Source organism: Athene noctua, chromosome 2 (assembly GCF_965140245.1).
Source record: "Athene noctua chromosome 2, bAthNoc1.hap1.1, whole genome shotgun sequence".
Taxonomy (NCBI): Eukaryota; Metazoa; Chordata; class Aves; order Strigiformes; family Strigidae; genus Athene; species Athene noctua.
The window spans coordinates 72,087,927-72,102,228 of NC_134038.1; the positions used below are offsets into that span (position 1 = coordinate 72,087,927).

The window sequence follows — 14,302 nt, forward strand, 5'->3', positions numbered from 1 at the left end:
TATTTTTTCATCTAGTGGCTGCCCCACAGCAAAGAGCTTTCTCCTTTTACCCATCAGTGGACTAATGGGTAGAGAGTTATTTCTGCAAGTGAAAAGGATTTTTTTGACCTCAGGGTGGAAAGGGGAGAAAAGGCTGTGCAGAATAGTTCATGTAGTCACCTGCATTTTTGCTGAAAGATGAACACAGTGCTAAATGTGAGATTGAAAGCTTGGTATACGATTGTAATCTCTCTTTACCTTTTTGTATGTCTTTGCTAATTAGATAACGGCATTTTTTATTTAGCAACAACCATTCCTGAATAAGAAAGCCCATTTTCTAGAATTAAAAAAATATAAAAATTAACATATTATGATTAGCTGCAGACTGTATATCAAGAACAATTTCCAAGTGATAGGAATGCATAATGGTTTATATGTAAATACTATTAAGAATTCACCTAAAGATCACCTCTTCCTTTCTTCCTTCCTTCAAACACAAAAGAAAACAAAACAAAGCAAACAAAACCAAACTCCATATGTTTGGGAAAGAATAGTATAATACTGCTGATCTAGGAAAAAATGCAATGTGCTGGCTAAATAAATGAGTTTTGGCAACTTGAGTTTTGATTTTAGAAAATATACAATAGGAAACTCAATTGGCTGACAAAAATTATGAGTGCTTGATGAATGCTTTAGTGTGTCTGACTTCTGAGTTTTCTGGGTGAGAAGGGAGTTGTTTTAGCTGCTTCTAAGTATAGATTATACATTGTTACGCAAGCATGGATCACTGCACTGCTTTGCCTTTGGTGCTCTATACAATTATGCATCTCATGGCACCTCATGCATTTCACATTTGCTTTTTGTAGTGATGTGTGAGTAGATATGATGTTTCAGTATTTTAGGTGATTTTTATTCTAAATTGTTCATTTCTTTAGCTGCTTAAAAGAAAAGCCAGTTTATGTTTTAAGGCAGATACACAAATAAGGGGAGATTGCAAAATAGTCCTGATATTAGTCCCATCTAGCTTGACCAGCAGTCTAGGAAACATATTATGCAAGTTTTCTTGTAGCTAGTCTCCAATAAGTAAGGCATGATTTGATAATTGGTATGGTAATTAACCTGGAAAACTATCCTCTGCTTCGCTTGCCAGCTGGCTTTATATGCTGTGATGTTAATTGGTAAACTGATCCAGTGAAGAGAAGCTTGAAATGTTTACAGGCTTGACTGTATTTAATTCATCTCTTATTTCAGTGAATGGCTTTTTTCTGTTGGTGGGGGTGTGGGTTGGTTTGGGTTTTTTTCGTTTGTGAAAACTGGTTTTCAGAGTTTTGGTGTTCATGAAGATTCTTCCAAAAATCATACTCCAACAGGACAACTTTTTTTTTTTTTTTTTGAATGTTCTTATCAGATATAAATTTCTGGCTTCATGAATTTATGTATGCTAGGCTGTAAAATATTGACATGTTTTTAATGTTAGTTTTGGTTGCCTTACATATGGTGTTTATATATATATATATATATTCCTGAAACAACATGCTATTTGACAGAACGTGATCTGCATTAACTCAAGACTGTTTTGTCAGTTGAGAGTAAACAGAATTGCTTTATTGTAGTGAAACTTATATAGTAAATATAGAAATATGTAGGAAATCTATAAGGGGATGAGGGATTTACTAGTTACAGATGATAAAAACTTGTATTGGTATTGCCTTCCTGGTTTATAGTAGGTGTTTGAGTTTTCTACTGATTTAAATTAAGGCAATGGCCCATGCCTAACGTAAGTATACATTGCAGGGGTTACCTGTGATTCTCTTTAGAATGTTCACATTTAGAACATGGAAGCCCCTCTATCTATGTTTTGGTTTACAATGTGCTAGTTTTACAAATCATTCTTTTTCTATAAGAAGCATTTGTTACTATAGGTATTTAGGGTGTAATGAGGTCTTCATGTTACTGTGGGTTTCTCTGGAGAAACATAGATGAAATGTAGTGAATTATAAGAACTGTTATTAAACATAATTTTTGTTTTATAGGTTATTCAGCGATAGTTATGAACTCCCGTTTACGAGCCTTAGGTGGGAGGATAAATAACATAAGAGCATCAGAACTACCAAAAGAGAAAACCCGGTCAGAGATAATCTGTAATGTCCACTTCTTGGATGGCTCAGTACAAAGCTTCAAAGTCAACGTAAGTTTGGAAAACTCCTTTTTTTTAAACACATAGAAATTAGTTTGAAAGTTGAAGATCAAATGTGGGACCCTGAGGCATGGAATTTCCAAAAGATGTTGAAGATATAGATTTACCATTACAAATTGCAGAATTAGCGGTTATGAAATTGGATATATAAAGTGCTATTTTAATCTTCAGAGTCAACCAACTGAAATGTCATAAAATAATGGCCTGCAGATTCTACCTAGAAAAAGGTCTTCTGTATGATATGGGAACCATGAGGAAACAGATCTGGTGATTGTTATCAGCTATAAGTAATTAATATTTAATGGGACTCCCAGACTTAGATGTGCTCCTCCTTTTCTCCCATCAAGAGACTGGTAGTGCTAAAAGGAGTAGGCCTTGTAAATTCCTGTTGTGATGTCAGTACATATTTTCTGAAATGCAGAGACGGTGTAAATAGTGAAAACATCATGGCTTAGTAGGGCAGTTCTGTTCAGTCTTTTATACTTCAATGTTGATTCTTTATCTGGGAGCAGGGAGGGAAAGGGGGTTAACGGAGTTCTGTACTCTACATTCTTTACTGTATTCTGTAAATAGTTTATATCCTTCAGTACTGATTAAAAGTATTAGTTTGTTTTTAAATGATAACAAAGGAAATAACTTCACTCCTCAATCAATTTTCAGTAGAATTATCTGACTGTGCAGAAAAACTGTAGATGAATTTAACTACAATTGTGTGAATTTGTGTATATGATACTCATCATACCCATTTACTCTATTTGATAAGTGTTCTGCTGAGGAAGCTGCGTTGTTGGATATCTTAGACTGTGAAATGTTTTCTTATAGGAGATTCAAAACTTCACCTTAAAGCTGTATTTTCCTAAGTATTACAGTTCTCTGTGCAGACTGATTTTATTTTTGAACTTTGGACATTTATTGAAATAGAAATTATTTGATAGGTAAACAGATGATTTTGATTCTAATATATACAGATTTAGTCTCATATTTTAGCATATATTTTATATACGAAGTAACTGACATTGGGGAGTGGGGTACAAGGAAAGTAGGTACATAAGAGAAAGAACAACACATTAGTATATCATTTCCATTGTTTGCCTCCAGCATGCCCGATAGGATTGCCTTGAAGGCAAATTGCCTTTTCCCCCTGCACAATGATCTTTAAAAAATGAAGAATTTAAAAGTTTTTGAAAGCCATACATAGTATATTTTTCCTTGTAAACAAATGTTTACAGAGCAATAGATTTAGGGCTTGGCTTGAAGACCAGCACTGTTGTCTTAAGCAGTGAGTGCAGTATGATAAATGGGAACCATTTTGAAACTCCAGATCCAACTGATTTCTCTCCCTGCCTTCACCATAGCCCCAGGGTATCCCTGATGGTTACTCCCTTCATCCAGGAACTGGAAGGGCCTCCTTTGCTGCAGCTGTAATGCTGAACTGCCATAGGGGCAATGCAGGACCCACTATTGGTTTATTGAAAGAAGCAGGGAGTGTGGCTACCCTGCTATGTTACAGGCTAATGCAAGGAAGAGGTTTACAAGAAGGTTTATGTTCAAGTACAGAGCTTTCATACTGGTACTGAGGGAACCTGCACTTATTTCCTGGGATGGCCCTTCTTGATTATCTAACCTTTATGACTGCTGAAGAACAGGCTTTGCTGCACTTTGGTTTGTGTCACAAGGTCCAGTTCTCAAAAGGGATTGAAGCCAGCTGCAGAAAATTTGTGTCCAAGTTCGGCTTATGTTAAAAGAAAACTTGAGCTTTGTGAAGTTTGTGCCTGTTTCTGTTTGTATTTTTATTTTAATTGCCAACATCATTCAGTTTTATGCCTGTGAGCAGAGAGTAACTCATGTCTGTGGTCAGCCTGTGAATCAGCTAGTCATGTATTGAAGAAAGTAAGTCTTGCTCTGAACAGATTTTCCCCACTAGTGAAGTCTTTTCGTGTTGCTTTGGAGAAACTTTCTCACATCAAGACGTTGATTTATAGATACGATTTTTCTCCATTCCTTATTAATTTCGGGATGCCAGATCAATTGATAATTCTATATTTTTAAGAAATTAAATATGCATATCACATGGCATGATTATAAGACAAATAAACAGCAACGTATTTAATAACACAGTAATACATTATTAAAATCAAGGTGCTTTCTGAAATGACTAGACATAGATACAAAATACATGGATAAAAAGACATACTGTGTCTTGAGAATGTTGTAAATGTTTTCTAGGTTTTTTACTGTCTCAATTTTTACCATTATTGCTGAAATCTGCTGAATTTTTCTCTCCTGTCTGAGTTTGGAGAATTGGAACAGAACAGAAACACCTCTTTTAAAGCATAGAGTGTAGTGTTTTCTCTTTAAAACTACTTCAACATATCATTGCAACACTGCAACATTCAGAGTTGTATCTTTGTGGGCTAGTGATATCTGGTTGTGATTTATCAAAGCTCTAAGTTTGGATATATGTTTCAGTTTGAACTAATATTAGACTAATATTTATGTATACATAAATGTGCTTTATGTTCATATACAAGATTATGCTTCTCTGGCACAAATAGTGGAGAGTGAATGGGGAAAAGCAGAATACTCAAAGCTTGGCCTTTGTTCATGTAATAAATGGAATCAAAGACTCCTCCCATTCTGATGACAGCAGACGGAAAAATACTGAGCATTGCTTTGTCATGTAGCAGCTATCTGAACACAGAATTCTTACTGCAAGAGGATTTCATTCAAAAGCATAGGGGGTTATATAGAAAAATAACTTCGAAGACAAGAAACATCACCGCTAAGAAGACACTTGAGAGAAATTTGCTTTGAGTTTAAGCAAATAGATATTCCTAAATTGTCAGTTTAATATCTTGTTGGCACTGCACAGATGCTCAAGGCTAGTAAATTTGAGATGGATTTAAATTTAATACAAAGATGGCAGATTAAGTAGTCTAAACTTACAACCTATTGACACACTGAAAAGAGCAATTTACGTAATTTGAAATTTGGAACTATTACTAAGTAACATCTTTAAAATGATGGTAGAACATTCATGGTAACTCCAAATACTAAATGTTGTAGAGAACAGGGAGAATAAAGATAGGACTTTCTTTTCATTCTGTAGCAACAGTATCTTTATAGAGCTGACATCAGACTTTGTTAGCAAACTACATGGGCTTATGAAAACTTTAAAAGTTATAGCTATAGGTGTCATTATTGTTCTGCCACATGATACTTTCTTTTCCCAGTGCATCTGTATCAATGTGAATGAAAACCAAATATCCTAAAACTAGGCAAAGGAAAAAGGAAGGTAGATTTTGCTTATGGAAGTAACCTGAGGGGCTTTCTATCTATTGAGAAACCTGAAGATAGATGCATAATTTGATTCCTGCAAATTTATTCTTATTAAGCACTTATCCCAAAGAATATCAGTAGCCTGACCAACCGTAAATACTTAAAGTGAATAATGCTATTTTTCTCCTGGATTTTTGTCTTTGACAGAGTAGTGAAGTGATAGGCTTTTTTATTCATTGTTTTTATTTAAAGTTGTTTATATTACGGTTTTGGTGTATCTGAAATTTGTATTGATGTATCACAGAGTTAATCAGTGTAACTTGAGTTATGTACTGTTCTTAGGTCATCATTATCAAGAAAGTTCACATGGGAGTACAGACAGACACATTCTGCTACATTGCTTGCACTCCAAATAAGAAAAGTATGTTAAGCCCACAAGGCTGAAATGGCCTTTCTTGTCTTTCCCCCATTATGTGTTTCAGTATTTAGATGGAACATGTCTAGAGACCAGGCAAAGAATAGAAGGGGCATGTAAGCTAAGAGTTAGAAATGTTCTTTCAAAAACACATTTGAGACAAAGACTTGACTACACTTTATTGAGTGTTGCTCTTGATTTTAATTATATCCAGGTTTTCTTGAAGCATCCCAATAAATTCCAGGTCTTTGAATTTTGTGATAATGTTAATTCTCTTTCTCATATTACGTTTGTCTTGTTCTGAGGCTGTAATGCATAATCTTTTCACGTTAGGAATATGTTAGTTGTCATTCTAACATATACAGAATGTGCTCACATACCATGTTAGGGTGTGTTTAAGAGGCATATGTTGAACAATAATGCAAGTTTATTTGTAATTTCTGGTATAAAGATGCAGCAATTTTCCATTTTTGCTCTGTTTTGACTAATTTACCAGGGATGACCATTTGGAAAGTATGCCTCTTAATTTTCAGTAAATTGACTTTTGAGAAGAGCTAAAATTTAGTGTCAGATCACTTCTGTACTGCATTGTTTTTCTGAGTTGATACTTATGTCTTAGTACCTGTGATTTTTACTTTTAGAATGGTTGACTTCTAGTAATACGGTTTCCTTCTAGAAATAAAATGATTAGGCATTAATAGTGAGAAAAGTTGCACAGCTTAAGATTCAAATTGTAAGGAAGGTTTTTCTTTCCCCACCATGTCAGTTAAGTTCCTTCTTCCAGTATTTGAGAATTACAATTCACACCAACAATGATTATTGGTAGGCTTAAAATAATGGGCAGAGATACAAGTCTTAAAGGTTCTATTTGATTCTGGGTGTGAGTTTTATAATTTTAAACCACTCATAGTAAAATGCAATGATGCAGAATTGTTAATGTCACTAAGTTTTCCTACTGGATATTGTTTGATAATACATGACAGTTTAATACTAATCTGTGTCCCTGCATGTTTAAAAAACTGCTGTATGAAGTTTCAGGCTGGCAACAAATATTTAGTTTTATATTGAAGAACTCTATACTCTATGACTGGAAAACAGTAAGACAGTGAAATTTGATGATGCTTTTGAGGACAGTGAGAAAGTGATCTGTCCTACAGCAGGCTTATTAGTCTTAGCTCTTCATAGGGCCTGACTTCATAATAAAAGCTGAAAGAAAAAATGAGCAGAGGGGAGCTTCTTCCAGTTAGAACTGGAATGACTAACGTCATGTATATGTTTGTTTTAAATCATTTTTGAAGCAGAGGAAATGTAGTGGGTCAAAATTCTGTGGGCTTGGATAAATATTTTGTATGACCTTTATACAGGAAAATACTGCACTGGAGTGTATGGAATCTAGAAGAGTTACGGGATGGGCAGGGAGTTGGCTCGAGAGGCGGCAGTAGAATTGCTGAAAAGGAGCTGTTAGTGAAAGGACATTAATAAAGTTCCTCACAAATTTAATTAACATGTTGCTGGTGAATCAGTAAATCAAAAATGTAAGGTTTGGGCATTATTAACAATAAAGTAAGTACAGGAATATGAGGTAGTGAATAGGTTATCTTGAACAAGGAGTAGTTGCAGTGAGGGAAATCAGTAGTGTAAACTAATAGCTTTCGTAAGATGAGGTAATGGGTTTTTTTAAGCTCAATTTTCAGTTGCAAACAATAGAGAGGGAGAACACTGGTAGTTTGCAGGCTGAGCTGCTCATGTGTTACCGTTTTGAAAAAAGGTGAGTGCTATAATATTATGCACCAGGCAGGAATCTTCAGCCAATGTCAAGGAAGTATTAACAGTGTTAGTCTTGGCATCGAGGCCACCCTCCAGGGAATGTCACGTGTGGATCCTGGCTACTTGCAGTCAAAAGAGGGAAGTTCCAGTCAGGCAGGCATAGAAAGTTCAGCTAGGATGCTCTGCAAAAGTCTGGACCTAAAGAAGGAAGAGACTAGTCTGTTTATGCTACCTAAACAAATCTTTCATGCTCTGAACCAAGAGTATCAGGTGAGTAAATAAATTCCAGGAAGAGAAGAGGACAGTTAGCAGAAGAGCAAATAAATTAACTGTGTGGAAAATTAGTGTGGAAATTAAAAGTAAGTGTAGCGCTTTATTCAAGCTCATAGGCGTATTGCGATCAAAGGACACACTGTTTAGTGGTGCATGACTGTTACAGGCTAAATTAGGAAAGTATGACCTCAGACAGCACATGAGGGGCAATGGGTATTGTGTCTGAAGTGAGGCTGAATTTGCAAAAGCCTAGGTGGTGCTTAACTGTGAGGTTATCATTGCCAGAAAGTGGGATAAAAGCTTTTGCAGAGGAGAGGGACAAGTAGGTGTTCTATATGTTGCACTGTCCTCTTAAAGGTGTCACTTTGTACTACTTACCTTGTAGAAGATGATAAACTGAGAAGGATTGCTTGCATATTTACCCCTCCACTCCAAAGAACTAGCAGTCCTTACTCATGTTTATGCAGTTCTTAGGACAGTGGCTCTTGAACTCCCCAGCTTCTAGGCAGTGCTTGACATAAATAGTGAAGGGTTCTTTCTCTTCAAAATAGTGTAGCTTACTAGAAATGAAACTTGACTAAATTATAACAGGATATCATTGTGACACAGGCAGAATGTAATAGGTGTTAATTATGACTGCTTTAAATATTAATTTTTGGCCTATCCAACATAAAGGTAAAATATATTTCAAGGCAGATTTAAATGGAGGTGAATGGTGTGTGGATATGAGCTGGTTGATGAAAAACTTAACAGTTCAGGATCAGGATTGGTAGATGTCAGGAAGATGAAATAAATGGAGATTTCTTTTCAGGGTGGAGATGCGCAAACCTCTTGGAAATGTTTCTTTTTAGTAGGAAAAACTTCAAAATTCTTAAGATTATCTTAAGAACTTGTGTTATTGTAACAAGATAGTGTGGAAAATGCATCATTTGGTTTATCTCGGTGTAGAAAAAAGCGAGCTGTATTAAGAATGTCTTAACTACTTGCCGTAATGGTTGTCAGGGTTAAGGGGAACTGGGATCTAATGACCATTTTAGCTGAGCAGTGTTGATGTTGTTTTGCCTTTTTCCTATGGCTGAGGGAGAGGGAATATGATGTATTGTAAAACACTTGACATGCTGTAGTATAGAGGACACTGTGGCTATGGACTGTATTGGAAAGGATAACAAACTTCAAAAGCGTTGATGTGACATGCTTAGACTGCCTCACTTTACACCTAGATCTCAGAACTGTTTATGTGCAGAATAGATTGAAGATTGCACAGCATGAGCCATGTAGTAGCTTAATGTGTTTAAGCCAAAGCCAAATAAATATAGATTTTCTTGAGGAAAAATAATAGAAACATATAGCTTTGTGAATTTTAACAACTGAAGAAGACGTTATCAATTTAAAATTTCATTTTGTACTTAGCTTAGATTTCTGGAGTGGGTACTTAGGCACTGTGGAAGAAGTTTTGTGCTTTTAATACCAGAGAGCAAGAACTGGAGCCAAGAAAAGTAGTGTTGGAAATTGCTTTTGATAGAAAATGTGAAGAAGAGGAAGAGAAGGAAATAGTAGATACGTGGGTGGAGGAGACTTGTGTTGCATGAACAGCTGGGTTTAGGGTTGGGACACCCATGGGAATATTGCAAAGAGAGAATTGCCACTGCTGTGCAAGAATATTGTAGTAGGGAGCTTGCTTATCTTTACAGGGAACTGGTAAGAAGGCTTAGCAATTCATGTGTGTCGGGGAGAGGCAGGGGAGGCAACTGAGAGAGCTCAGGGAGAGAGAAGGTGAAGGCATCTGACTTGTCATGAAGGACCAGAAGCATGAACAATGAGAAGGGAATTAGGAGATAATGCTTCCAAAGAAAGGAGACCAAAGCAAGTCAGAAGTGTCAAAATTCAGGGAGAAAATCAGCAGAAGAACCTGCTTTCTGTGGTCTTCTCGTGCCCTATTTGTAATAAAACCTGAGATGCCTGAACACTTTATTTTAATAAAGTGTATGTCTTACCCCCTGTTATGGCTGCTTTTGGTCACAACAGTTGCTCATTTAGCTCATATCAGGAGTATGCACCACAGATGTGCAATTATAATTCTAAATTGTGCAGATGTCGTGTGATGTCACTTGAAAGTGTTTTAATGTTCTACTTATAAAAACACAACCCTGGGGAAACGAATATGATAGGTAGAGTAAGGCAGTGCTAAAGATGAATGTATTCACATCAGGAAATGCCCATTATTTCAGAGGATTAAGGCGGCATCTGCTGTTTTCATAGAGCCCTCTTGTGTACATATATGGATTATCTCTGATAGCAAATACCAGTCTTCGTAGTAGAGCCCACCTCATGGATGGTGCTGGACCAGAACTGCCAGACAGATGCATGGCACTGTAGCGATGTGTGACAAGGAATGCTTGGTCACGTGGTCCTTACCTGTCACTGAGATTCCAGTTTCTAAGCTGGATTTAGGTCTACACTATTTCAGAAAAAAAATTGGGTTTGATCAGTGCTGTGGTTTGAATATTCCAAGGAACAGTAGCCTGTCCAAAAGGAGGGAGTAGGAATGTGCAGCTGGAGGGGACAGAGCCGCTGCTTTTGGTGGCTGCACAGATTTACAGGTTTGAGTGGACTTGCATTTATTGCAAGACCTCAGATGTTTCTTGTGAAAGTTAATTAAGATGAGAGACTGTTGGAGGAGAAAGAGTAGTCTCATACATAAGACAGTTGAGTGTTGCCTACATAGTTTTCTTCGTATGTGACTTTGCTCCAGGAAAAATGGGCACAGCTTTTCACAGGAGGCCAATAGTTGGCTGTTACTTTACCTTGTATCTGGAGGCTGATGTAGAAACACTGAGCATTCAAATCACAAATGAGCCACTAGGAGTTCTGCTCTAGCAATAGGAAGTGTTGGATAATATTATCCCATCCTCCAAAGTAAGGTAGCCAAGTGAGTGTCTTTTGCTTGAATCTGTGTTCTTTTCCCATCTTTTAAACAGGAAGAATTATTTTATGAGATAGAGGAAGACTGTGGAATGTATTACTATGTAAAGCACTCAATTACAGCAGTGTGGTACCCTGTTTAAAAAAAAAAAAAAAGATAAATCTGAACAGGACTTGAGTGTTGTATAATAAACAAGGTCTAGATGAAGAACTGAACACGATACTGAGTTCTTAGCTTATGAAGTGAGGACTCTTATGCACTAGGTAAGACTGGGGCCATCCACAAAAATGTGGTCACTATCATGTTTATACATTAAGTCCTTTGTTTCAAGAGAATAAGAAATTTGTTACTTGATTAAATTGGGACTTAATTTTTAGGAAATTTGTTTCAGAATAAAGTGCTTGTCTTTTTCACTCTAAATAATTTTCCCCTGGTAGATTTTTTGTGTGTGTGCAGTTTGTTTCTACTTTTAAGAGTGAGATTTGGAAGATGATACAAAAAATTAGTTTGCTATAATTTCTTGAATAGACAAGATATCAAACAAACTGCATGCTTTTTGTTCTGTCCAGCAATTTTGTATATGAAAATCTAGACCAAAAATGCCATAGAGGTTTGCAAGCTATTTATTACATACTAACATATTTAGGATTGTAATCTTCTTGAGGGGTTTTGTTTGTTTCTTCTTGTGGTTGTTTTTTTTTTTTAATAAAATGGGTCTACAGTGTTCTTTGGCAGAAGTTGGTTAATCTGCTCTCCCCAGTGTCATGGCATGGAGATAGTTCTTTGGTTTGGGGAAAAAATTATACCATGCTTATGCTTCTGGATCTCTGCTGCCTGTGTAATTCCCTGTTGCACCAGTTCTTCTGGGATACCTGTTTTGAGGGACATGTAGGCAGAAAGTGAGGCAGCTGAATGGCAGCTGAGCACGTGGAGGCTGAGGGGCAGGTGGGAGTTCAGGTTGAAGTACAGGATCTTATGGCTGGAGCACAGCATCTTTCTATTTTTTTTTTTTTTTCCCCCATCCTAATGTGTACTGACTTTGCCTTTTGACAGATGATGTGGGAAGAGTGCGCTGCTTTGGTGGTGACAGCAGGGCCTAGAGCAGCACCATGTGGCCATAAGCCATCCTTGCAGGCTACAGCTCCGGAGAGCGGCATTGCTCCTAAAGACTGGTCAAGGGAGGGGTTGTCTGCTTAAAATTAAATTGCTGGACCGAAATCAAGGGCTTTGAATTCATGTCAATTCATATTATGAGATGGCTAACGTATTTTGGAAAGAAAGCCTCTTTAAAGAAGAAAAACTTTTATCAGAGGAAAGCTCTTATTGCTGAGAAATTTTGAACCAATGAATTGGCAGTTATTTTTAGTTGTGACTTATGTTTGTTTAAAAACATTTGTTTCAATTAATTGTATCTTAAGTGTTGCCGAGTTTAACTTCTAAAGTTTTGTTTTCAGAAACAAGACACTGGGCAGATTTTGTTGGATATGACCTATAACCAGTTTGGTGTGACAGAGAAGGAATATTTTGGTTTACAGCAGAATGAAACTTCAGTAGATTCACCTGTAAGTATAGTAAATAATAAATGTGTGTGCATGTATATGTGTGTATACATATATACACACATATATGCATACACTTATGTGTGTACACACATACATGCACACACATACACATAAACAAACAGTATTTATTTGTAAATATTTTTAATCCATCTAATAGTTTTTCATTTCACAGCGATGGCTTGAACCAAACAAACCTATTAGAAAACAGTTAAAAGGTAAGACTTGTTTTTAATATCTTGATTGTTAACTGTAGTTCTGCTTTTCTGTGTCCTTATGACTAGAATAAATACAGTTCTTGTAAATTAGTGCATACAGATGGTAGATTATATTTAAGAGCAAGTCTTACCTCTTCCAGTCTTTTCAGAAGAGCTTTCTACTTCTACTTCTCTTACTGCTACCTGAGTGCTTATAAGACCTGGTATGTCACTAACTTCGCTGTAATAGCATCTAAACTTGGCTTCTGAACAGTGTTGGACATCATGGCCATGAAAGCAGTACTTATATCATGGTGCAACTAAGTTCCTCCTGATACAGAAGATAAAGAAGAGGGGTTTTGATTGCGGGAGGTGGAGCCAGTTTAATGTATAGGTTCTGGCAATTTCTTGTCTCAAGTAGAATAAGAAAAAAAACCACAACATACCTAGGCTTGTTTTTATTGAAAACCAAACAAACAGAAAACCAACACCACACACTTCCAAGTGCATGTGTTGCTCTAGTGTGTCTTGTTTATAAACAGCTTTGGGTAACATGGCATGCTTACTAAGAAGGACAAACTGGCCAGTGTGACCCTGCCAAATAGTAGCTTAGAAGAACTGAGTGACACTGTCCCAATTTGTGCTGTGAAACTTGAGCTCTGTTTTTCAGCTCTTATTTCTACCTGTATCAACTGAAGTAAAAATACATGAAGTTAATATGGTGAACTCTGTTAATTTCTTGTATTTATATGTGGGATAGAATTGAGCACTATCCTGATTGAGATGCTTCAAATATGTTTGCTGCTTTTTTCTCTTCTAATACTTGTGAGGCAAAAATAACTAAATGTCATTTCTGTAAAGTATCATATACAAAGTACTTTAAAAGAAAGCATCACAATATTTGAGAGTCTTCTCATAGTTGGTATTGGGGGATCAGGAGAGACTTCTTGTGGCTTCTTTTAGTTTCATGAGAAAAACGCATGAGATTTCTATGTGGTTGTTCTTTTTTTCTTTCTATAAAAATAGAAATAAAAACCTTGGGCTCTTTTTTTTTTTTTAACAAAAAATTGATTTGCTCTTCTAAAATATTGCAGGAGGTTTTCCCTGCACCCTTCGTTTTCGTGTAAGGTTTTTTATACCTGATCCTAACACACTTCAGCAAGAACAAACCAGGTAACTTCTGTTTGATGTATATTTCCATGAACTAAGAATGTGTAAAACCCTCCTTTCCCAACTCCACATATTGGCAAACTATGCTTTATTAGGTTGATAACTTTGTATAATTGTGTTAAATGTGTTTGGAATTGACAGCTTGATGGGGTGCTCGTAATAGTTTCTGCTATATGCAACATGCAACTCCAAAATACAGCCAGAGTATAAGTTAGTACAAAGATGGTAGTTGGTTTATTTGCACCTTGGATTCCTGTGGTTTTTGAGCTCTTATTTGCTTGAAGTACTTGCCTGTTGCCTTTTTTTCTCCTTTTCTGATTCCTTAATCAGATGCAATGATGAAAAAAGAGGAAAGTTGAGTGATAAAACTGTCTGCATGCCCTAAGTCTTTGTTAGAAGCTTTGTATCAACATTGAGTCAGTTTTGAACATGTGTAATGAATTTAATGCTGAGGGTGTGGGAGGGTGGGGTTTATTTTGTTTCGGGAACAACAGATAACAGTTCTTGTTTCCTGTTTTGCCCATTACTTGTAACGTGGAAGAT

The 14,302-nt window shown here is 36.4% G+C and overlaps 1 protein-coding gene across 1 annotated transcript in view; it reads left to right on the forward strand.

The window, feature by feature from the left end:
- PTPN3 (protein tyrosine phosphatase non-receptor type 3) overlaps positions 1 to 14,302 on the forward strand; it is a 129,642-nt gene that overhangs the window by 29,696 nt on the left and 85,644 nt on the right. The window contains exons 2-5 of the mRNA XM_074897808.1: positions 2,013 to 2,167; positions 12,288 to 12,395; positions 12,568 to 12,610; positions 13,684 to 13,762. Coding sequence (XP_074753909.1) covers positions 2,030 to 2,167; positions 12,288 to 12,395; positions 12,568 to 12,610; positions 13,684 to 13,762 — 368 coding nt within the window. The 5' untranslated portion in view covers positions 2,013 to 2,029. The remainder of the gene's footprint in view (positions 1 to 2,012; positions 2,168 to 12,287; positions 12,396 to 12,567; positions 12,611 to 13,683; positions 13,763 to 14,302) is intronic.